Genomic DNA, 22,623 nt, shown 5'->3' on the forward strand with positions numbered 1-22,623 from the left:
AACCTCGGTTTGCCCGTCGGTCTGGGGATGAAATGCGGTACTATGTTTGAGAGTAGTGCCGCTCATCTTGAATAGTTGTTGCCAGAAAGCACTAAGAAAGATAGGGTCCCTATCGGACGTGATAGAATTAGGAAACCCATGTAGCTTCACCACCATCTCCAAAAACAGGGCAGCCGTTTTTGCAGCTGTAAATGCAGTTGGAAGCAAGCCGAAATGAGCGAATTTTGTGAGACGATCAACTACCACGAGTATCACAGTGCAACCACGACTCATTGGCAATCCCGTGATAAAATCCATGGTAACATCCTCCCAGACTTGGTTCGGGATCGGGAGGGGTTGGAGTAGTCCAGCTGGGGGTAGTGTAGAGTACTTCGTCTGTTGGCATATTAAGCAGGAGGCCACAAATTCTTTCACCGCTGAGTGCATACGGGGCCAGTAAAACGAAGATGCCAACCGCACTAGGGTCCGCTTGACACCACCATGACCGGCCATCGGGGTGGCGTGAGCTTCAAATAGAAGACGGGGAATAAGTACTGAGGTGCAGCTGATATAGATACGATGTCTGAAACGGATAATCCCATCAGCTACAGAATAGTCGGAACCAAGTTCCCCACCAAGGAACTTACGGTTAAGTTCACAAAGATCCGCATTCCGCGAGTTCTCTTGCTGAAGGGTTACCAATATTTCTGGCAGCGGTGAACTCTGTACGGACAAAGAATAGCTAGCCAATTCTCCCTCGGCCTCGGTTTCTTTTGTCGGACGTCGGGAGAGGGCATCAGCGGCGAGATTAGAAGCCCCAGTACGGTATTCAATTCTGAAGTGAAACCCAAGCAGCTTGCGCACATATTTTTGTTGTTCCGGGGTTTGGATGGTCTGCTGCATAAGTTCGCGGATGCTCTGTTGATCCGTCCTAATGATGAAGAAACGCCCGAGCAAATATTGGCGCCACTTACGCACTGACTCCACAATGGCTAACAGCTCCTTGGTGTAAACTGAGGAAGCTTGCATCCTTCGACAAAGCTTCTTGCTAAAGTAAGCGATGGGTTGTTCCATCTGCATCAAAACCGCGCCGATCCAGGTCTCAGAGGCATCCGACTCAACAATGAAGGGTACTGAAAAATCAAGAAGACGGAGCACCGGAGTGGTGGATAACGCCACTTTCAACTGCTCAAACGCCCGCTCAGCCTCTGGAGTCCACAGGAAGGGCCCGGCACGAAGGAGGTCGGTGAGAGGGGCCGCTATCCCTGCATAATATCGCACGAACCGCCTGTAATAACCCGTTAAACCCAAGAACCCACGAAGTTGTTTGATGGTTCGAGGTGTTGGCGATGTCTGCATAGCCTCAATTTTCTCAGGATCTGCTTGAACTCCCCCACCCGACAAAATGTGTCCCAAATACGCGACCGAAGACTGTCCAAAAACACACTTGGAAGCCTTTAAGACAAACTCTTGTTCACTGAGTCGTTGAAGGACCTGTTGGAGGTGAGAAACATGGTCTTCCAATGAAGCACTATATATGAGAATATCATCAAAAAACACAACAACAAAACGATGGAGAAATTGAGCAAATAATTGATTCATGGTAGCCTGAAAGGTCGATGGCGCATTGCAAAGGCCAAAGGGCATGACAAGGAACTCGTAGTGACCGTCAGTGGTGCAGAACGCTGTTTTGGCAATATCCCGGTGGTGGACCCGAATTTGATGATACCCGGAGCGAAGATCCAGCTTTGTGAATATACGGGCCTGCCCTAAATCATCGAGCAATTCATCAATAGTAGGGATAGGGAAATTATCTTTGACTGTCACAGCGTTGAGGGCGCGGTAGTCTATGCAGAAATGAAACGTCCCATCTTTCTTACGGACGAGCAGTACCGGCGAAGAGAATGGCGAGTGACTCGGTCGGATAATGCCTTGTTCTAGCATTTCAGCGACTAATTTGGCCATCTCTTGCTTCTGAAATTGAGGGTACCGGTAGGGGCGGACATTGACGGGGGCCGTGGATGGGTGGAGGTGGATTCGATGGTCAATGGCCCGGTGTGGCGGTAACCCCGTAGGAGGAGAGAATAAGCGGTGGTACTGACGCAGTAGGGAAGACATCACTTCAGGAGTAGTATCTGGAACCTCAAATTGGCCCATCATGGTAGGCCCATCAAGCAATGGGTTGGGCCGAATGTAAACAACATATAACGAGTCCAATACCTTGTCATGGATCGCAGCAGTCAACTGAGAAAACGAGATGGGATGAACCGCAATTGAGGGGTCACCGATTAAGGTGATGGGCTTGCCATCGCGTTGGAACACCATCGTCTGGGCGGCGTAATCATGAGTGACGGGGCCCAAGGTTTGCAACCACTGGATACCTAAAACCACCGATGGGCTGGCGATCTTGAGGACATGGAGGTCCACTGACAACGTACAATCTTGAATCTCGATTGGCACTGCATAACAAATTTAGGAGCATGTGAGGTAATCCTCATTACCCACGTAGACACGAAATGGTGGAATCGCTGCGACGGTGAGCTTAAGGGATTGAACCACTGTTGGTTGTATGAAGTTGTGGGTACTCCCACTGTCCACCAACACTCTCACAGAGTGGCGATTGATAGTGCCCTCAAGGTGGAGAGTACGGGGGCGGCCTAATCCGGAGAGGGTGTGAAGGCTGGAGATGTCCCCGCACACCGCGGCATCTGGTGTGGGCAATTCCTGAGATGGCACCTCCTCTTGGGATATGAGATCAGTCTCAGTGTCAATAATCTCTGCCTCATCATCCGTACCCAAGAGCCCGTAGAAACGACTCCGGCAACGATGCCCCGGTGACCACTTTTGGTCGCAGTTATAGCAAACGCCCTTATCTCGTTTCTCGCGGAGCTCCTGCGGCGTAAACCGGCGGACTGGTAAGGTAGGACCTGGTGGAGGTCCTGTAAGGAGTGGCGTGGACTGAGATTTAGGGGGCTCCGGTGGGCGGCTCCCCACCGTTGGGGAATGAGAATGAGGTGTGGTAGAGAAGGGCACAAATGATATTGGTGTCGCTTTGACAGGAGTTCGGGCTAGCCAGCGTTGCTCTTGCCGCGTTTCCGCCAAACGGGTCTCGTAAGCGCGAGCCAGAGCAAACGCCTCCATGAGGGTGGAAGGTTTGGCAAAAGAAAGCTCACGGCGGATGTCAGGCTTTAGCCCCGTGACAAAAAAACTGATCAACAAGGATTCTGAAATCCCTTTAACCTTGTTCATAAGCTCCTCAAATTCAGCTTGAAAATCACTCACCGATGACGTCTGCGTCAGTTTGGAGAGAGCGCCCTGAGGGTCCTCGTAAAGGGACGCACCAAAGCGGTGGCGGATGCTATGGAGGAAGACGGGCCAAGTGGAGATGAGTTGGTTTGATTTCATCCACTGAAACCAAGAAGCTGCTCGTCCCTCCATGTGGAAGGAGACGATGCGGAGGCGGTGGTCCTCCGGAGTGTTGTGGTAGGCAAAAATTTCCTCCACTCGAAAAATCCACCCAGCTGGATCGGATCCATCAAAGCGAGGAACATCCATTTTCATGGAATGAAATGGCGGTGGAGCATTTGGGTCGGGCGGCGGGGGCGGTGGTGGATGACGAGAGAAAGACGACGATGTGGAGCCGGAGTGAGAGGTGAAGTGAGTTTCCTTCGTAGCCATGAAACGCTGAAGAACCGAGTTAGTTTCAGCAAGGGCAGTGGAGGTTGCTGCCACCGCATCGTTGGTCGCCGCCAGTTGGTCGGCGGATGCTGTGATGTGAGTTGCCATCTGATTTTGAAGGACCTTGATAGCAGCGAGAATCTCCGAGTTCGCCATAGAATCAATGAAAGCACCAATTGATATCTATAATCAAAGAAGGGGCTGCTTCGAGTGAGCCTTACTCCAAGATAGAGAGAACAGAGAGAGGAAAGGATAATTTCATTCAACTGATAATCCAATCCTGATACAAAGGTACTGCTAAATAGGAAAAGAAGAGGCATAATGCCGTTACTACTGCCGATCTCTCAGCTATCTCTAACCGTAAGGAAAATGACAGAAGAGGGGACCATTTGAGGGAAAGCAAAAGAAAGCAACAGATAAACCCTAGCTAATACATCTCGTAGTCTCGGAAGCGGCTGGGTAGAGCCCTCGTGCGCTCGGGCTTGCTGACTTCATTTGGGCCTTCATAGTTTGGGCTCATAATTTCTTCTTGGGCTAATGTATCCAATGTCACCCCTGACCCGATTCCCTCAAAGGTCTCAACTGTAACAGTGTGAGAGAGAGAAAGAGGTAGATAGAGTGGAAGGAGGGGAAGTCTTTGGTCGCGGATGTGGCGGCCTGAGCGGTGGTGGCGGAACCCAGTGGCGGAGGTCGGCGTCCGGCGATGGTGTGCAGTGCAGGGTGCGGCGTGGTGGGGCGGCTGGGAGTTGATAAGAGAGGCGCTGGAGATGTTTGGCTGATTCACGACTTTCAAAATGACGCATTTTGAATGTTAGAATATAACTACAAAACGACGTCGTATTACTTGAACTCCGGTGCGTCCACGTTTGCAAATTCTGGGAGCCACGTGAACTAGAATTTATGTTATGGTCAACGCGTGTGCAAAATTGCAATTAAATCAATAGTTCGTGTATTATGAAATTAATTTTTAAGATCATATGCAAAATGAAAATTTGGTGAAACGTCGTGTATTTTTCGGCTATCAACCCTTTAAATAATTTTAGGGGATATGAGAATAATTGGGCTTATAATTGGACATAAATATATATTGGGTCAATTTAGGCCCCAACAACATACCGGTCCCCGAACAGTAAAGCGCAACCGTCAACGTTCACAATCACAAACAAACTGTACATTATGCTTCTGCCACTTGTACCTTCCTCTCTATCCATTTCTTCTTCAGTTCTTTTTCCACTAGTCTATCTAGAAACCAGACAAGACAAACCGTAGACTTCATTTGTACTCTCTCTCTCTCTCTCAACTGACAAACCCCACGACCCGCCACCAACCTCCCACCGCCGCCGCATCTCGGCCACAATGTTCAGGGACGTCTCGGCGTGCAGCACCTACAACTACGGCGACGCCCTCTACTGGGACGCCCGTTACATTCAAGAAGTCGAATGCGGCTCCTTCGATTGGTACCAGCGCTATTCAGCTCTGCGTCCCTTTATACGCAAATATATCCACCCTAATTCGCGCGTGCTCATGGTTGGTTGTGGAAATGCTGGTAAATTACTTTTTTTTTTTTTTCATTTGAGGAACTGATTTTGGCTTCGGCTTTATCTAATTAGTGGTGTCGTTTTTGTGAATTAGTTGTATTTTGCTGGAAAGATGTGATTTTGAGCTGCGTCTTTATGTTGCCGGATTTCTTTGAGATGATTCTCCATGAACTGCCTCAAACAGTGATTCGCGTATTTTTACGAGTTATGTATGAAGAAATAATGTTTTGATTAGTTCATGTAATTACCTTTGGCGAGGGTGGGGATGAATTGAGCTATTTCTGGCTGTTACTATTTAGAGGCTATATATTGAAATATATCCCAAACTATATCACCGTTTTTCCAATTATATCCTGAAACGTCGACTTTGAAGTGGCTTGCCGTCAATATCACATAAGCTGGAACTGAAAATTTTGTCCGGAGATATATTTACATATTTTTTCCTAATTTTGGTATTAATTGGTTAAAGGGTAATTTACTATAGGACTGAGAAAAAAATAATAGTTTGGGATATATTTGACTATTTAGCGTTATTTTGTTATTTTCTTTGAGCATTGATGCTCTCCCTTTCCTCGCCGAGGAAGGAGTTTGCATATTTATCGTGTTGTCTCTATAATTATTCTGTATAGGGACTATTTACCGAGTTTGTGAATTTTGGGTTTTATGCCTACATGTGTGAGTGTGACGGAAGCTTGTGCTTTATAACATCTCCAAATAGATGATGTCAATTTCGCTTGTTAGTTATCTCGGAGGACATGGTTAAAGATGGGTTCGAGGATATAATGAACATCGACATATCTTCTGTGGCTATCGAGATGATGAGAAAGAAGTATGAGAGTGTACCTCAACTTAAGTGTATCCTCAAAAATGCTATACTTAATTTCTTAACCATACAATGGAAATTGAGTGCTTTTGTTTGTTTCTGCTGCTAGATCGTCAAATAAATGATCTTTCAACATTATTGATTGCTTAGGTTTTGATCTTTCCCTTTTTAGGTTAGTATAAATTTTTTCCCTTGATCTCCTTAAAAAGTTATTCAGACATACAAATGGATGTTAGGGACATGAGTTTATTTCCTGATGATTCGTATGAGAGTGTCATTGATAAAGGTAAGTGGAAGTCATTTTCCGATATGCGTTGCAAAGTTTGAAATTTTGTTCATGTGCTGTAAATTAATCAAATATTTTGCCTGATATTTTGCGTGACCTGCTGACCTGCATAATAGGGACTCTTGATTCATTGATGGTGAGTTGGATATACATCTTTCTTTCTTTTCATCATCTCTTTACTTAAATAGCTGACAACTTTTTTTGTCGATTTTTTTTCTTTAGTGTGGTACTGATGCTCCATTAAGTGCTTCTCAAATGTTGGGTGAAGTTAGCAGGTTCTAGGACTTCTATGTTTTCATGCTGCTTGTTTAAATTCCATCTCTTTTTCTTTTGGTTGGGTTGGGTTTATGTAACCTTGCGTGTTTTTTTTCTGTTGTATGACTTGTTTCTAATTATCCGCTTGCAGGCTTCTTAAACCTGGAGGAGTTTATATGTTGGTAAGTATGGCTAAATATGTTATAACTTGCCATGTTCTTGATATCAAATTGTCGCTCAAAGTAGATTTTCCTACTCTGGCTTGTTTTCAGATAACGTATGGCGATCCTAATGTGCGGATGCCCCATATAAACCGGTCAGTTTACAATTGGAAAATCGAATTGTATATCATACGTAAGTCTACTCTTCCTACTGCACAGGAATTCCATTACTATTATTAAGTGTCACAACTTGGATTTGGTGAATCATCACTGCAAGGATGTCATTATACTTTTTTTTTCCTGGTTTTCTTTTGCCTTTTCCTGAAATATTCCGTAACCGTTTTCTTCAGCCACAGTTGGTTATCTTAAATAGAGTGCTCATCCTTAATAAATGTGGGAAAATACATATGCACCTTTAGAGCTTCATAAATATAATGAATCATTCTTCATAAATGTGAAATACTAATATATTGTGCGTCTTTAGACCTTTAATCACATACTGATCAGGCACAACTCTTTGCAGAGTCAGTTAATGTCCATGGAATCAAAACCTGACCTAAAATCGGATAAGAAAGGCATGATAGATTAGAAATTGTAGATCGCCAACTGCAAATCCTAAGTTTATACAACCCCATGAATACCAATACGGCAACACCAATACATCTCCGATTGCTTGTTTTCCCTCTTGACTTCCCACACAAATGCTAATCCATGCTCCTCTTCTACAAACTATTTTAACTAAAAAAAGAGCTTCCACTGCAAATACAGACACATATATGAAATAAATCTTAGATTGTTAAACTAGAAGGGATAGAAAACAAGATATTCCATCTATGTATTCACTCTCATTTAATTTACTCCCATGAGAATGAGACTAATATATTTAATTTTTATCTTTAGTGACTGGCCTTCTGCTCTTTATGACTGTTTCATAAATTCTTTTACCCGGGATCATCAATCAGGCTTTTTTTTTTTTTTGAGAACAATCAGGCTAATTGATGGTTATTTATTTTGTTATCGGATTGTTTCTTTTATTTTATTCACATACTACAAGTTCTCACTAAGTTATTGGAGTAAGAATAGGTACAGACTTTCTTATTGGAATGCTGAGAATCTTCTTACTGTAGTCATTATTAGCAAAGAGATTGAAAACTACAAATCGTAATCAAAGATTAATCTTGGTTGGAACTGATCTCTAAAGGAAGAATCATGAAATTTTCAGTGAATTTGGTTGAAACTCTTTGTTTGTTTGGTCTATGATGATACTCTTTGTAATGAATTTCTTGAGACGGAGATACTGTGGTATGGAAATGTTGATATCCCTATCGAACGTAGCAGCTAGACCTGGATTTCAGAAGCCCGGTGGAGCCACTGCTTTGAGGTCACACCTCGACCCCATTCCTCTCACGGAGAAAGGCCTACTTCCTGCAGATTATGTGATGGAAGATCCAGATTCGCATTTCATTTATGTGTGTAAAAAGGTAGATGTACCAACTGATCTCTCCAACAAATCTGCTGATGATACAATGAAGAGATAATACATAGAACATGGTGTGAAGGTTTGTTCCTTTCGGCATTAATATAGCCAACGTCACTTAATTATTTCAATTATTTAGAACCTATTATTTTCTTAGCATGTGACCTATGTAGAGGCATTCTATGGCAGTTAGCTCCTGATAACCGAGATAGGCGTTAGTACTTCACCGGAGCGGTAAAAAGAGGAAGAGGCTCGTCTGGACAACGGAGAAATGGTTGCTGGATGGAAAATATGAGATTACACTACCAAGTTTGTGTTTGATTCCCAACTAACTGGTAGTGAATAGGGGACATAGATTACACTCTCCATATTGCTGAATTATATATCATTGATACATGCCAATATGCCATGCCTCTCGGAAAATAATTCTGGTAAGTTCTGTTTATGTTTTAACAGATAAAGTAAGCTTGATTGATCCAATCTGTTGAAGTAGTGTTAGAATTTCTTGCTGTCACTAGAGCATCTGCTGGTTGGAAATGCATGTGTTATTTAGCAGTAACTTAGGGAACATGATATAAAATTTGGTGTTTTACACTTGCAACAAAGTAATACTACTACTTATTTAGATTTCGAATTTCAATACCTTGCTAATTAATTGCTCTACCTATGCCCCGGCTGTCGATGTAAGAAAAGTTAAATCTTGAACATGCTTTCTGGGAATTTTCAAGATTTTGAAATTTAGTATTACCAGCTCATATTCTCCATAAGTTGGGGATGATTCTACTTATCATCCTAACTTAATTTTTATTGCTGCCAAACTTGTATTTTTTTAATTTGCATAAACATTATATGAAATGAAAAATACTGGCTCTTCAACCCTAACCGCAAACGCCTCAAGTCCAAGACAATGATTGACTCATCAAGTTAATCCCCAAATGAAGTTTTGTATGATTCCATTCCACTTGACCCGCTTCGACAGATCCGACCCGAGGCCGGAGTTGAATGAAGATCCATGTGGCAGTCCATGAGATTAATGGGTTTTTTTTAGGAATTTTAGAATTTGATTTGATGCCACCGGAACTTAATTCACGTATTTGAGTTGGCAACATTCAAACAAGAACGGCGTCGTTTGTTTCTTTTTAAAATTTCATGTGTGTAGCTGGTTCGAATAAAATCGTCAGGGCACTATTGTGAAACATTGGAGACCAAATTGCATTATGCTAATGTTAGGTTACCGATATAAAAATGGTTCATAAATTAACGTTATAATACTTCATAGTCCATTCAAATTCAATTGCCCACATTTCTTTATTTTGATGTCTTATTTTAATAGGATACTAGTACATCTTTCCGTGCGATGCACGGGCCACGATATATTTATTTATTTTTAAAATTTTAATTTATATAAATATATTATTCCCTCCGTCCCACTCTAATAGGTTCGTTTTCCTTTTTGAGACGTCTCACTCCAATAGGCTCGTTTTTCATTTTCAGTAAAGAAAATGTACTTAATTGATGTAAACCACGCCACTTACTCCTGAAAAGTTAGTTTCTTAATCTCTGTGCCAAAAAGAAGTTAGCCTATTGGAGTGGGACGAAGGGAGTATTATTTATGAGTTAAATTAATTAATAACAAAAAAATTCTGTTAATTTAAATATTAATATTTGATAATTTATCAACTTAATGAGTAGGAGTATAAGTATTAAATTTGATGAGTATTGTATAATAATTAAATTTACTGATTATAAAGCATATAATTTAAGTGAATCTCATTTTGAGCAAATAACACTAAAACTATCAATAACAGTATTAATAGACGTCATATAATAATTTTGGGCTCTTAAAAAGTACGAACTGCATTATTATTAAAAGTTCATATTTAAATAGCCCAAAAAAATTACAAAAATAGAAAAAATACGAATAATCTAAAAACAAAATATAACAACAAATATGTTTATACAAACAAATAAATAATTTGTACATATTATTAAATAAATCTATATTACATTTTAAATTCTAATTTTAAGATAAATAACTATTTTTTTTACAAATTCATATTGAAATTTCCTTCTCCTTAATTGCATTAAATTAAAATAATTATAATCAAGCAATCATGTAAGTTTTTTTGCAAGAAAAAAAAAGACATTTAATTATTTTTTCACCAACAAACGAAAACAAAATAAAATAACTCATCTTTTATAGTATTATATAAAGATGTATATACTTTATGTCAAATCTTATAAAAAAAATATTATAATGATATTTTTCTATTTTTCTAATATTATAAATATCTGAAGAAAGAAAGAGAGTAAAATAAAATGGTTCAAATAAGTTCAAAGAAAGGAGAATATAACACAAACCTTGTATATTAAAGATTATACATAACACAAACTTAACAAAATTTGGTATTTTTTAAAAAACTTTAAAATTTATATAGTTTAAAATATTGTCTACTCTATCTCAAATTTGAGATAGTTCTTTGATATTTGATTATTATTTTCTGTAAAATTAAAATTAATAAATATTTTTATAATATCGTCTCAACGTTTGTTGATAATAGTGCATCATATTTTTTAATTAAAAGTTTTTATTTACATATTTTTATGTTATGTTTGATAAAGAAATTCAACAAATAAATTTGATGTTTTATTTGTTCTTTTTATCAAAAGAGAAGAGAACATGATAAATTTTGTGGAGAGAGATTAATATATAGATAATATAAACGTGGAGTGAATAAGGAGAGAGGGGAAAAAAATGAAAGAATATAGAAAAAGAAAGAGGAGAGAGAAATATAATCACTTTAAAATTTTAAATTATAATAACTTATTTATTTCAAATTCACATTTAATGATTTTTATATCAAATTAAAAATCTTGTCATGATCTTTATTTTAAGATACATGTCGAATATATTTTCATAAATTAAATTTAAAAAAATTTAGAAAATCATCTAAATATGAAAAATAGGTTAGAAGAGGGAAAAATTTGGAATTGAGAAAAAATGGGTGAATGTATAAGAAAATGAGGAGAGAGAAAATGTGGGAAAAAGTGATAGTAGATGAAGCGTAACTTATCTTAAATTCTACTTTTCTCTCTCCTCTCATCCCACTCTCTTTTAATTTCTAAACTTTTATCCTTAATTGACATTATAATTGCAAAAATACCATTAAATTGGCGGGAATAAAACTGGTGTTTTATATTATATATAGATTTCTCAAAATAAAAAATCAATACATAACAAACATCTCACATCCAAGCAATGTGAATTCCTATTTGTAAATAGCAAGGTCTAGAGTTCAAATCACATAGCTCCTTTTACCTCAAGTAAAAAAAAAAGATCAACATAATTTATTATTTACATCAGATATCCTTGTATCCCACAAATAATTACCTATATTTTTAGTTAAAAGAATATGTTAATTTCTCTCTTCTACCTTTTTGACAAATACACTTTAAAATAAAATACTTTATGAATAATGTTTTATTATACATTATTTATCTTTTTAATAATTATGCCCAGGCCGTATAACCTATTGAATTAGTACGGAGGAAGTATAGCGTTTTTCCTTCATAATATAGCCTTGCTATAAATGTAATTAAGGTTGGCCAATTGATTGGTTGGGCTGGGCTGGGGTTTGGCCAACGGAAAGTTAGATGAATTATCCTTTTTCCTTTTCCTTTCTTATATTTCTTTTGCTGGGTATGACACTGATCTTTGCATCTCTTTTCTTTGACTCGTGAATAAAAACCTAGTAGTTGTTGTGGGCAAATTAAATTTGTGCCCTTTTAAAATTTTTAATGGAAAATAATAAATTAGATATTAAATTATACTCTTTTTGTCTAGGATGTCGAAAAGTGTGATATATTTGTCATCTAGATCCCTTCATAATAAGAGTGGTATTTTTATTTTAGTACACATGCCCTTATATTTTTAATTTTATTCACAATTAATATTAAAAAAAAAAGTATCTCACAAACTATTTATTAATTATGTAACAAATCAATTTTGGTGGATCTATTTCTCTATTTTATACCTATCTTCCAATTGATGATTGGGTGTATAACTACATTTACAGATTATTTATTAAAACTCGTGCTCTCAAAATCACACCATAATTTTAGGGTTAAGGGGGAGTATATTTATTTATATTATGGGTTATTTATAGGGGCTATAAATAGTGTTAATAGGCAAAAATGTCCTCTCTTATTATACAAAGCAATCTATACCCTAATTGTGTGAATCACCGAAAATGCCCTTTGAATGTGATGGTTGTGCATTGTTTTCCACAAAAGGTCTTACACATCTATGACAAAGTCTTACACATGTATGACAAAAGTTGTTAAAGTGTAAGAAAAACATCAATGTCATCAATTTAAAGATTGAAATCGGTCAAATAAGTGTTGAAAAAAGTGAAAGACTGAAACAAAATATAATATTTATTTATTTTTGAATTAAAATCCAAGGTTTCAGAAGTAAATCATAGGCTAGTTAATCAATGGAATATAAATACTAAAAATTAACACAATCCATATTGGCACTCAAAACACACAATGGATTAAAAAAAACATGTGTCCGACCGGAAAAAACAAGTGCCCGGCCGGTGAAACATTGTGTCCGGCCGGCCGATCGGACATATTTTTTTTTAATTTTTTTAAATTGATTATAAACGACAAATATGACGTGAAATAGCCTTGTCAGTAAAGTATTCACGTGAAACGCTCTAATTTCATTGAAATTCACGTGAAATGAATGAATCTTTGTTTATATATGAGATCTCGACGGACACACTCCATTGCAAAGTGAAAAAACACTCGAACTCTCTATATAATATTTTCCAAGTGGTGAAGCTAGTATTTGTGAATTATCTCATCCCAAATTTAAAGGTATGTCATTTTACGTTTGAAATGTAATTTAAGTTGATTATTATTTATTTTCAATGTTTTTTTTAATCCTATATGCTTATGTGAATTATTAAGCATATTATAGCATACTTTATTATTTAAAGCTACGTTTGAAGGAATATATGTGAATTAGAGCACATTCTATCATGTTTTAAAGTATTAATTAGTAATTATTACTTACATTTTAGTTATATACATATATTGCTACATAATTCATGTTAACATGCTCGAAAATCATGTGTCTGCCTGGACAAGTGTCCCTAAAAATGTCTCCGGCCGTGTGTCATTACATATTATGTAATACACGACCGGACACATTTCCTCGGAAATTTTCCCAGACGGACAGATGTTTTTCAAGCATATTAACATGTTATATGTTGTATTTTTACATTTAATCCCAAATTCAAAGTGAATTAGAGCACATTCTAGCATGTTTTAAAGTATTAATTAGTAATTATTACTTAAATTTTAGTTATATACATATATATTGCTACATAATTCATGTTAACATGCTCGAAAACCATGTGTCCGCTCGGACAAGTGTCCCTGAAAATGTGTCCGACCGTGTGTCATTATAGATTATGTAATACATGACCGGGCACATTTCCTCGGAAACTTCCCTGAACGGACAGATGTTTTTCGAGCGTATTAATATGTTATATGTTGTATTTTTACATTTCATTCCCTTTACATCATATATTTATTTATTTATTATTTTTTCTGTAGATGAAGGAATATGGGAGATACTTTGTGGTTAATTATGGAGGTGCCTTCAATGGTTATGAGTACATCGGCGGCTCTTCTAAGGGTTTGCATATTTTCGGAGACACCATGGCTACTACGTTGTACATGATAAATCACCTGATGTTGAAGAATTCATTGAGCACTAATTACAGCTTGTATTATTTGACGAAGAGATTAAATGATAGGGTCTACAGTAAAAATCTCCTTGCCGATGACAATGATTTGCTTCAGTTGTTGGTGTCCCAGCCACATTTTTCTGAGATTTATGTTGTCGAAGACGTGTCTAGTGGAGGAGTGTATGTTCCTTCATTCGATCTCCCTCAATCTTCCGCATATGGAGGTGAATCTAATGCAATATTCGAAGGTGGGGACGGATTGGAAGCAATCCAAAGATATGCTTATTTAGACTTATCAGCCGGAGATTCACCAGCGCAAGAAATTGTTGAACCGTCGATCACTTGGGGTAATCATCAGTCAACGGATTTGCCTTCATGGGATGAGCCAAATTCGAACGTTTACTATCACCAAACAACTGAGCATTCTTGGGGTCCAGCTGATAATCAATATACAGACGAGCTCATTTTGTGGAGAATGATGGTAATGTAGATGAAGAATATGTTCCATCGTCTGAAGTCGAGACTGATACAAGCGCCTCTGAAGACTTATCAGAACCAGAGAACTTGAGAAGGGCGGGGATTGAATATGCAGGTTGGCAGAATTTGCAGATCAATGACGATGATGATGAACAGGTTCCTGGAGCAGATGAACTAACTAATTGGTTAGTTCCGGTTATCCCGTTGGACGCTGCAGCGTCACTTGTGGATATTGAAGATTATCAGCTACTACCTCGGGAGCTGTCAAAGAATTCTTATTTTAATAGCAAAGATGATTTCATCGTTGCAATCGGTCTGTGGAACATGAAGCAGGGCAAGGAATATTCTGTCACCAAATCAGACAATAGACGAATTTACTTCAAATGCAAGCATTCAGATAAGTGCCCCTTCAAGCTCAGTGCATCGTCTCAAGATGGATCCATTTGGGGTGTGTATAAGTTCACCAATGAGCACTTATGCGACGGTGATCTAGGGCGCGTAAAGCGAATAAAAGCCCCCGCAAAAGTCGTTGCAGCATATTAAGCACAGAAAATACATGACGATTGTGAGATCTTGAAGCCGTAGGCCATCCAGCTGGAGCTGCAATGTGAGTTTGGTGTACACATCAAGCACGATGTTGCATTGCGAGCCCGTAATCGTGCGATTGAGATGGTTTATGGTCGACATGATCAATCCTTCGAGATGCTGCCTAAGTATTTATACATGTTAAGACAATCCAATCCCGGTTCGTTGGTGGAGTGGGAAGTTGACCCTGATGGCCGATTCAAACACTTATTTGTTGCTCTTGTAGCTTCGGCTAGTTGTTTCATGTTCAACTTACGACCAGTGATTGTAGTCGACGGCACACACTTGAAGGGCAAGAATAGGGGTATTCTGTTTGTTGCAGTGACCAAGGACGACAACGAGAGTTTATTCCCACTCGCGTATGATGTTGGCCCGAAAGAGAACGATGAATCGTGGATGTATTTCATGTCGCGCATTTGACGTGTTTATGGGCAAGCCAATCCACTTTTGATTGTCTCTGATCAACATATTTCCATTGCCAATGCTATCAGGAATGAGTTACCAAATGCCACCCACGGTGCTATTACCATTTGCAAAATAACCCGAAGCATTACGGTAAGGCAGTGGTAGAGTTGTATCGACAAGATGCATTTGCGTACAAGAAATCTGACTTCACTAGGGCTATGAACGCCCTAAAGGCTATGAAGAGAGACACGTACGATAAACTAATGGGGATTGGGCCGGAAAAGTGGGCTCGTTCGATGTGTCCTATGCCTGTGCGACGGTACAGTTTTATGACATCAAATGCTGCTGAAGCTTTTAATGCGAGATTGTTGTGGGCAAGAAGACTTCCTATCTGCTCAATGTTAGAGGCAATCAGACTTGTTATTGAGAAATGGTTCAGCGAGCGACTAATAGCTGCACAACAAAGCGAGGAACCCTTGTCTGATGAGGCCGGTAAAAGGGTAGCTATTGAAGTCCAAAAAAGTCGTCAATGCACTGCACAAAGGTTGAGTGGCCGGAAGTATAAGGTGCAAACTGGTGACAGAAGCTTAAAGGTGGATCTGGAGAAGAAAAAATGCGAATGTCGAGCATTTCAGCTAGACCAACTGCCCTGTTCTCATTCAATCGCTGCAATAAGGTACGAGCATTATTTCTAAGGTGGGTTCATGTAAATGTAAATATGTTCTAATGTTCGTTATATTGATTATTGCCGGATGTTATTTTTATAGTGAGGCAGGTGATACGATCGCGGAGTATGTATACGCTTACTACACGAATGAATTTCTTATTGATTGTTACTCTGGCGAAGTTAACAATCTCCCGCCGAGACACCAGTGGTTGATTCCTGAGTACATCTTGCTCTTCGCAGTTTCACATAAACCAAATATAGCTCTAGCAATCTTGCTCCTATATGCCATCACGTTGCTGTTACCCCACTCAATGGATGGAGAGCCAGATATCAGTCGTTCTGCATACATGCAGATGAAAGGGCCACAGCTGATAGCGTCCTGCTGCTGAAACTGATCCTCTAGTGGAGCAAACACCGCCGTCATCATTGGCCACTTGTCCTTTGCCACTGTCGAATCAACGGATGTGTGGTCTAGCCACATCGACAACTGAAGGACACGCGGCAACAATCTCAGAATAGGTAGTAGTTGCGTCATTCGAAAACTTCGCCACTCTTCATTTAGACTGTGCGCTACTGGGTCATACACCTCGCAAACGGCTTCGCCCAACCGAATACGACAGAGGACAAAATGGTGGTCAATAATAACTGGGCATGAGAACCTATGACAAACCACAATGAATTGATTTAAAACAACGATAAATCACAAATAATTAATCACAAATAATTATCTAATATATCTTTAATCATTACCTGTGAGGCATTCATCCATCCAATCGTTTGACCAGGAGCAAGTTCATGGTCCGGAAGTGTTTTTCCACGTACAACGGAGATTCAGTCTATGTGAGGCTCCCAACCGTCATCTATTTCGGTATGCGTCAATACATGCCACTCCTTGGCTGAAAATTCACTTGCTTCATACTTGGCCAATAAAGCTTCCCACTTGCCCTTGAGGTATATCTACAAATCAAACAAATAATGAATAATTTATATCCGCACCAATGAAAACATATAAATAATTAAAGTTTACTTACAAACCAATTCGTGTCTACTATGACTGTGTTATTCATATCAAGTTCATCAAGTAAATCCCCACAACTGGCAAGCCTATGTCTCAACGTAAAAAAATACAAGTCAATATCTTGCAACAAAGTTAAAATCAGTAGGTTAGTACAAACTATTTAACAAGGTTAAAATTAATAGATTATTTACCCCAGTTGTGAATTCCCGACTGAGATTCTCCACCCGCTTGAAGTCGTCATACACCCGCAAACCACCACTGGCCCTGACATACATCTCACGACCCTTACCACCTCGATAATTCTTTATCCATTTCTCATATGTGTCATTGCAGTTTTGTGTCACTGGACGTGGAACTGCGCTATTAACCCAAGGCGATCTCCGAAATGTAGACGGACGTCTTAGCCTCCGGCTGCGACGCAGTAGCTGCTTTGCCTGTGGCGCTTCTTCCGTCACACTCAAACGACCATCTTGTGCCTCAGGCTTCTCCGTCTGAGCCGGCCCTGATGAACTAGATTATCCCCACTCATATGGTGCAACAGCAGTGAGCGGCTCAACAAAGTATATCAGTTGCTCTGTCCTATACTCCGGTCGCAGGAAGGGGGAAGAGGCATGAGGGTAGACAAAAGTCGACCAGTCAAGATTCTGCAGAGCCGGTGTGCAGTAGCCCTGATCCCTCATAATGTCCTTCCACTGCTCGTTGTAATCCCGAGTCTCTGGAGGGTGAGAATCATAATCTAAAGGGCGTGGATCATAATTCTGGGTCTCTGGATGACGTGGATCGTCATCTATTTCGGTATGCGTCAATACATGCCACTCCTTGGCTGAAAATTCACTTGCTTCATACTTGGCCAATAAAGCTTCCCACTTGCCCTTGAGGTATATCTACAAATCAAACAAATAATGAATAATTTATATCCGCACCAATGAAAACATATAAATAATTAAAGTTTACTTACAAACCAATTCGTGTCTACTATGACTGTGTTATTCATATCAAGTTCATCAAGTAAATCCCCACAACTGGCAAGCCTATGTCTCAACGTAAAAAAATACAAGTCAATATCTTGCAACAAAGTTAAAATCAGTAGGTTAGTACAAACTATTTAACAAGGTTAAAATTAATAGATTATTTACCCCAGTTGTGAATTCCCGACTGAGATTCTCCACCCGCTTGAAGTCGTCATACACCCGCAAACCACCACTGGCCCTGACATACATCTCACGACCCTTACCACCTCGATAATTCTTTATCCATTTCTCATATGTGTCATTGCAGTTTTGTGTCACTGGACGTGGAACTGCGCTATTAACCCAAGGCGATCTCCGAAATGTAGACGGACGTCTCAGCCTCCGACTGCGACGCAGTAGCTGCTTTGCCTGTGGCGCTTCTTCCGTCACACTCAAACGACCATCTTGTGCCTCAGGCTTCTCCGTCTGAGCCGGCCCTGATGAACTAGATTATCCCCACTCATATGGTGCAACAGCAGTGAGCGGCTCAACAAAGTATATCAGTTGCTCTGTCCTATACTCCGGTCGCAGGAAGGGGGAAGAGGCATGAGGGTAGACAAAAGTCGACCAGTCAAGATTCTGCAGAGCCGGTGTGCAGTAGCCCTGATCCCTCATAATGTCCTTCCACTGCTCGTTGTAATCCCGAGTCTCTGGAGGGTGAGAATCATAATCTAAAGGGCGTGGATCATAATTCTGGGTCTCTGGATGACGTGGATCGTCATCGCGGGGATCATCGTCGCAGGGACCTGAATCGCTGGGACCTGAAGCGCTGGGATCGGCTCAGTTCTTTGGAGGAGACCATCACTGGTAATCATCGGGGGAGTATGACCCTTGAAAATGTTTGCTCTTGCCCCTATCCTTTTTGCCCTTGCCCTTCAGTTTATCGTATAATTTGTCAAAGAACTTCTTCAACTCCTTACGGATCGTCTTCTTGACCCATTTACGGTCCACCTCACCCTCGCTGGGACTGGATACTGGCCGAGATCCGCTTGACGATGAAGAAGTATGCGGCACTGGCCGCTTTCCCGGATCAACAGAATGACGAGCCGGCTCGTGGGGTCGAGCATCCCTCACAGGGCCCCGAACACTCTGGCTGCGAGTCATACGAGGTTGTCTAGCTACCTCATCCTCATCCCCGCGCTCCTCCACAACACGGGCTCTGGTGTGCTGTGGAAATTGGACACCCCGAGCTAATGGGTTCTCGGGGGATTTGAATCTCACCGAGAGTTTGCCCTGTGTCAGCGCTGATATGAAGTAGTGACTCTCCATCTCATGCTGATCGGGGTTCAAATCCAGGACACCACCCTAGAAAGAAACATAGATAATATTTTAGAACATAAGTAAAAATCAGTAACAGTGAAACACTAAATTTGAAATATACCTGTCCCTCAAATAGATCTCGTAAATCGTGAAGCCGGATCATCACTAGATGCTGCCACCATCTGTCCGAAGCTCGGGACGCGCTCCAATGTCCAAACAAATAAAGCCCACGAAGGACCGTAGAAGAGATACTTCTCGCCGGTTCCTATCTCTGTCATATAATGGCATAACATTTTATATGAATACGCGCCTCAGGGGAATCTATCAAATGCATCCAAATCATCCACCAACACCCAAAGCCACGGCTGTACACGCGTATCCAACCTAAGAATAATGGTGTGAGCCACACACACGAGGACAGCACGAAGGTACAGGCTCCCATCCTCATCATCTACTCGACGATCCAAATTGCACACGCGTTTAATGAGCGCGTGTACGGTCATAGTTCGCCCACCGCAAAATCTTCGGTAAGCCTCCACGCGACTACAGTTGTGCTGTAATATCTCATCAAACATCGTTGGACCGAAATTGATTATTATTTAAAGGTATGTCAAATTTAAAGGTATGTCATTTTACGTTTGAAATGTAATTTAAGTTGATTATTATTTATTTTCAATGTTTTTTTTAATCCTATATGCTTATGTGAATTATTAAGCATATTATAGCATACTTTATTATTTAAAGCTACGTTTGAAGGAATATATGTGAATTAGAGCACATTCTATCATGTTTTAAAGTATTAATTAGTAATTATTACTTACATTTTAGTTATATACATATATTGCTACATAATTCATGTTAACATGCTCGAAAATCATGTGTCCGCCTGGACAAGTGTCCCTAAAAATGTCTCCGGCCGTGTGTCATTACATATTATGTAATACACGACCGGACACATTTCCTCGGAAATTTTCCCAGACGGACAGATGTTTTTCAAGCATATTAACATGTTATATGTTGTATTTTTACATTTAATCCCAAATTCAAAGTGAATTAGAGCACATTCTAGCATGTTTTAAAGTATTAATTAGTAATTATTACTTAAATTTTAGTTATATACATATATATTGCTACATAATTCATGTTAACATGCTCGAAAACCATGTGTCCGCTCGGACAAGTGTCCCTGAAAATGTGTCCGACCGTGTGTCATTATAGATTATGTAATACATGACCGGGCACATTTCCTCGGAAACTTCCCTGAACGGACAGATGTTTTTCGAGCGTATTAATATGTTATATGTTGTATTTTTACATTTCATTCCCTTTACATCATATATTTATTTATTTATTATTTTTTCTGTAGATGAAGGAATATGGGAGATACTTTGTGGTTAATTATGGAGGTGCCTTCAATGGTTATGAGTACATCGGCGGCTCTTCTAAGGGTTTGCATATTTTCGGAGACACCATGGCTACTACGTTGTACATGATAAATCACCTGATGTTGAAGAATTCATTGAGCACTAATTACAGCTTGTATTATTTGACGAAGAGATTAAATGATAGGGTCTACAGTAAAAATCTCCTTGCCGATGACAATGATTTGCTTCAGTTGTTGGTGTCCCAGCCACATTTTTCTGAGATTTATGTTGTCGAAGACGTGTCTAGTGGAGGAGTGTATGTTCCTTCATTCGATCTCCCTCAATCTTCCGCATATGGAGGTGAATCTAATGCAATATTCGAAGGTGGGGACGGATTGGAAGCAATCCAAAGATATGCTTATTTAGACTTATCAGCCGGAGATTCACCAGCGCAAGAAATTGTTGAACCGTCGATCACTTGGGGTAATCATCAGTCAACGGATTTGCCTTCATGGGATGAGCCAAATTCGAACGTTTACTATCACCAAACAACTGAGCATTCTTGGGGTCCAGCTGATAATCAATATACAGACGAGCTCATTTTGTGGAGAATGATGGTAATGTAGATGAAGAATATGTTCCATCGTCTGAAGTCGAGACTGATACAAGCGCCTCTGAAGACTTATCAGAACCAGAGAACTTGAGAAGGGCGGGGATTGAATATGCAGGTTGGCAGAATTTGCAGATCAATGACGATGATGATGAACAGGTTCCTGGAGCAGATGAACTAACTAATTGGTTAGTTCCGGTTATCCCGTTGGACGCTGCAGCGTCACTTGTGGATATTGAAGATTATCAGCTACTACCTCGGGAGCTGTCAAAGAATTCTTATTTTAATAGCAAAGATGATTTCATCGTTGCAATCGGTCTGTGGAACATGAAGCAGGGCAAGGAATATTCTGTCACCAAATCAGACAATAGACGAATTTACTTCAAATGCAAGCATTCAGATAAGTGCCCCTTCAAGCTCAGTGCATCGTCTCAAGATGGATCCATTTGGGGTGTGTATAAGTTCACCAATGAGCACTTATGCGACGGTGATCTAGGGCGCGTAAAGCGAATAAAAGCCCCCGCAAAAGTCGTTGCAGCATATTAAGCACAGAAAATACATGACGATTGTGAGATCTTGAAGCCGTAGGCCATCCAGCTGGAGCTGCAATGTGAGTTTGGTGTACACATCAAGCACGATGTTGCATTGCGAGCCCGTAATCGTGCGATTGAGATGGTTTATGGTCGACATGATCAATCCTTCGAGATGCTGCCTAAGTATTTATACATGTTAAGACAATCCAATCCCGGTTCGTTGGTGGAGTGGGAAGTTGACCCTGATGGCCGATTCAAACACTTATTTGTTGCTCTTGTAGCTTCGGCTAGTTGTTTCATGTTCAACTTACGGCCAGTGATTGTAGTCGACGGCACACACTTGAAGGGCAAGAATAGGGGTATTCTGTTTGTTGCAGTGACCAAGGACGACAACGAGAGTTTATTCCCACTCGCGTATGATGTTGGCCCGAAAGAGAACGATGAATCGTGGATGTATTTCATGTCGCGCATTTGACGTGTTTATGGGCAAGCCAATCCACTTTTGATTGTCTCTGATCAACATATTTCCATTGCCAATGCTATCAGGAATGAGTTACCAAATGCCACCCACGGTGCTATTACCATTTGCAAAATAACCCGAAGCATTACGGTAAGGCAGTGGTAGAGTTGTATCGACAAGATGCATTTGCGTACAAGAAATCTGACTTCACTAGGGCTATGAACGCCCTAAAGGCTATGAAGAGAGACACGTACGATAAACTAATGGGGATTGGG

At 40.0% G+C, this 22,623-nt stretch overlaps 3 protein-coding genes across 4 annotated transcripts; all 3 read left to right on the forward strand.

Moving 5' to 3' along the window:
- The first annotated feature begins 4,799 nt into the window (after window positions 1–4,799).
- Window positions 4,800–8,677, forward strand: LOC131006908 (uncharacterized). 2 transcript variants are annotated; one of them, XM_057934050.1, is made up of 9 exons: window positions 4,800–5,203; window positions 5,937–6,050; window positions 6,236–6,304; window positions 6,421–6,440; window positions 6,527–6,579; window positions 6,711–6,741; window positions 6,832–6,913; window positions 8,056–8,279; window positions 8,387–8,677. In XM_057934050.1, the coding sequence occupies exons 1-8, from the start codon at window positions 5,014–5,016 to the stop codon at window positions 8,256–8,258; spliced, it is 762 nt and encodes a 253-aa protein (XP_057790033.1). In that variant the 5' UTR covers window positions 4,800–5,013; the 3' UTR covers window positions 8,259–8,279; window positions 8,387–8,677. The 2 variants fall into 2 exon arrangements, with proteins under 2 accessions (XP_057790033.1, XP_057790034.1); XM_057934051.1 differs by having other exon boundaries at window positions 8,059–8,279.
- Window positions 8,678–13,930: 5,253 nt separating this feature from the next.
- LOC130994432 (uncharacterized) lies at window positions 13,931–15,441 on the forward strand. Its single transcript, XM_057919496.1, has 4 exons — window positions 13,931–14,306; window positions 14,450–14,592; window positions 14,770–14,934; window positions 15,022–15,441. The coding sequence occupies exons 1-4, from the start codon at window positions 13,931–13,933 to the stop codon at window positions 15,439–15,441; spliced, it is 1,104 nt and encodes a 367-aa protein (XP_057775479.1).
- A 5,411-nt stretch (window positions 15,442–20,852) lies between these two features.
- Window positions 20,853–22,363, forward strand: LOC130994499 (uncharacterized). The gene is made up of 4 exons (XM_057919563.1): window positions 20,853–21,228; window positions 21,372–21,514; window positions 21,692–21,856; window positions 21,944–22,363. The coding sequence occupies exons 1-4, from the start codon at window positions 20,853–20,855 to the stop codon at window positions 22,361–22,363; spliced, it is 1,104 nt and encodes a 367-aa protein (XP_057775546.1).
- The last annotated feature ends 260 nt before the right edge of the window (window positions 22,364–22,623 follow it).

This window comes from Salvia miltiorrhiza, chromosome 1, assembly GCF_028751815.1.
Source record: "Salvia miltiorrhiza cultivar Shanhuang (shh) chromosome 1, IMPLAD_Smil_shh, whole genome shotgun sequence".
NCBI lineage: Eukaryota > Viridiplantae > Streptophyta > Magnoliopsida > Lamiales > Lamiaceae > Salvia > Salvia miltiorrhiza.

What these genes read in the sequence shown, in the direction of transcription:
- LOC130994499 (XM_057919563.1), top strand. Translation starts at nt 20,853, where the DNA reads ATGGCTACTACGTTGTACATGATAAATCACCTGATGTTGAAGAATTCA. An exon ending in TGAACCGTCGATCACTTGGG is followed by an intron (nt 21,229 to 21,371) that starts GTAATCATCAGT and finishes ATGGTAATGTAG; the next exon opens with ATGAAGAATATGTTCCATCG. An exon ending in GCGACGGTGATCTAGGGCGC is followed by an intron (nt 21,857 to 21,943) that starts GTAAAGCGAATA and finishes TTGAAGCCGTAG; the next exon opens with GCCATCCAGCTGGAGCTGCA.
- LOC131006908 (XM_057934050.1), top strand. Translation starts at nt 5,014, where the DNA reads ATGTTCAGGGACGTCTCGGCGTGCAGCACCTACAACTACGGCGACGCC. An exon ending in TGAGAGTGTCATTGATAAAG is followed by an intron (nt 6,305 to 6,420) that starts GTAAGTGGAAGT and finishes CCTGCATAATAG; the next exon opens with GGACTCTTGATTCATTGATG. An exon ending in ATGTTGGGTGAAGTTAGCAG is followed by an intron (nt 6,580 to 6,710) that starts GTTCTAGGACTT and finishes ATCCGCTTGCAG; the next exon opens with GCTTCTTAAACCTGGAGGAG.
- LOC130994432 (XM_057919496.1), top strand. Translation starts at nt 13,931, where the DNA reads ATGGCTACTACGTTGTACATGATAAATCACCTGATGTTGAAGAATTCA. An exon ending in ATGACGATGATGATGAACAG is followed by an intron (nt 14,593 to 14,769) that starts GTTCCTGGAGCA and finishes AACATGAAGCAG; the next exon opens with GGCAAGGAATATTCTGTCAC. An exon ending in GCGACGGTGATCTAGGGCGC is followed by an intron (nt 14,935 to 15,021) that starts GTAAAGCGAATA and finishes TTGAAGCCGTAG; the next exon opens with GCCATCCAGCTGGAGCTGCA.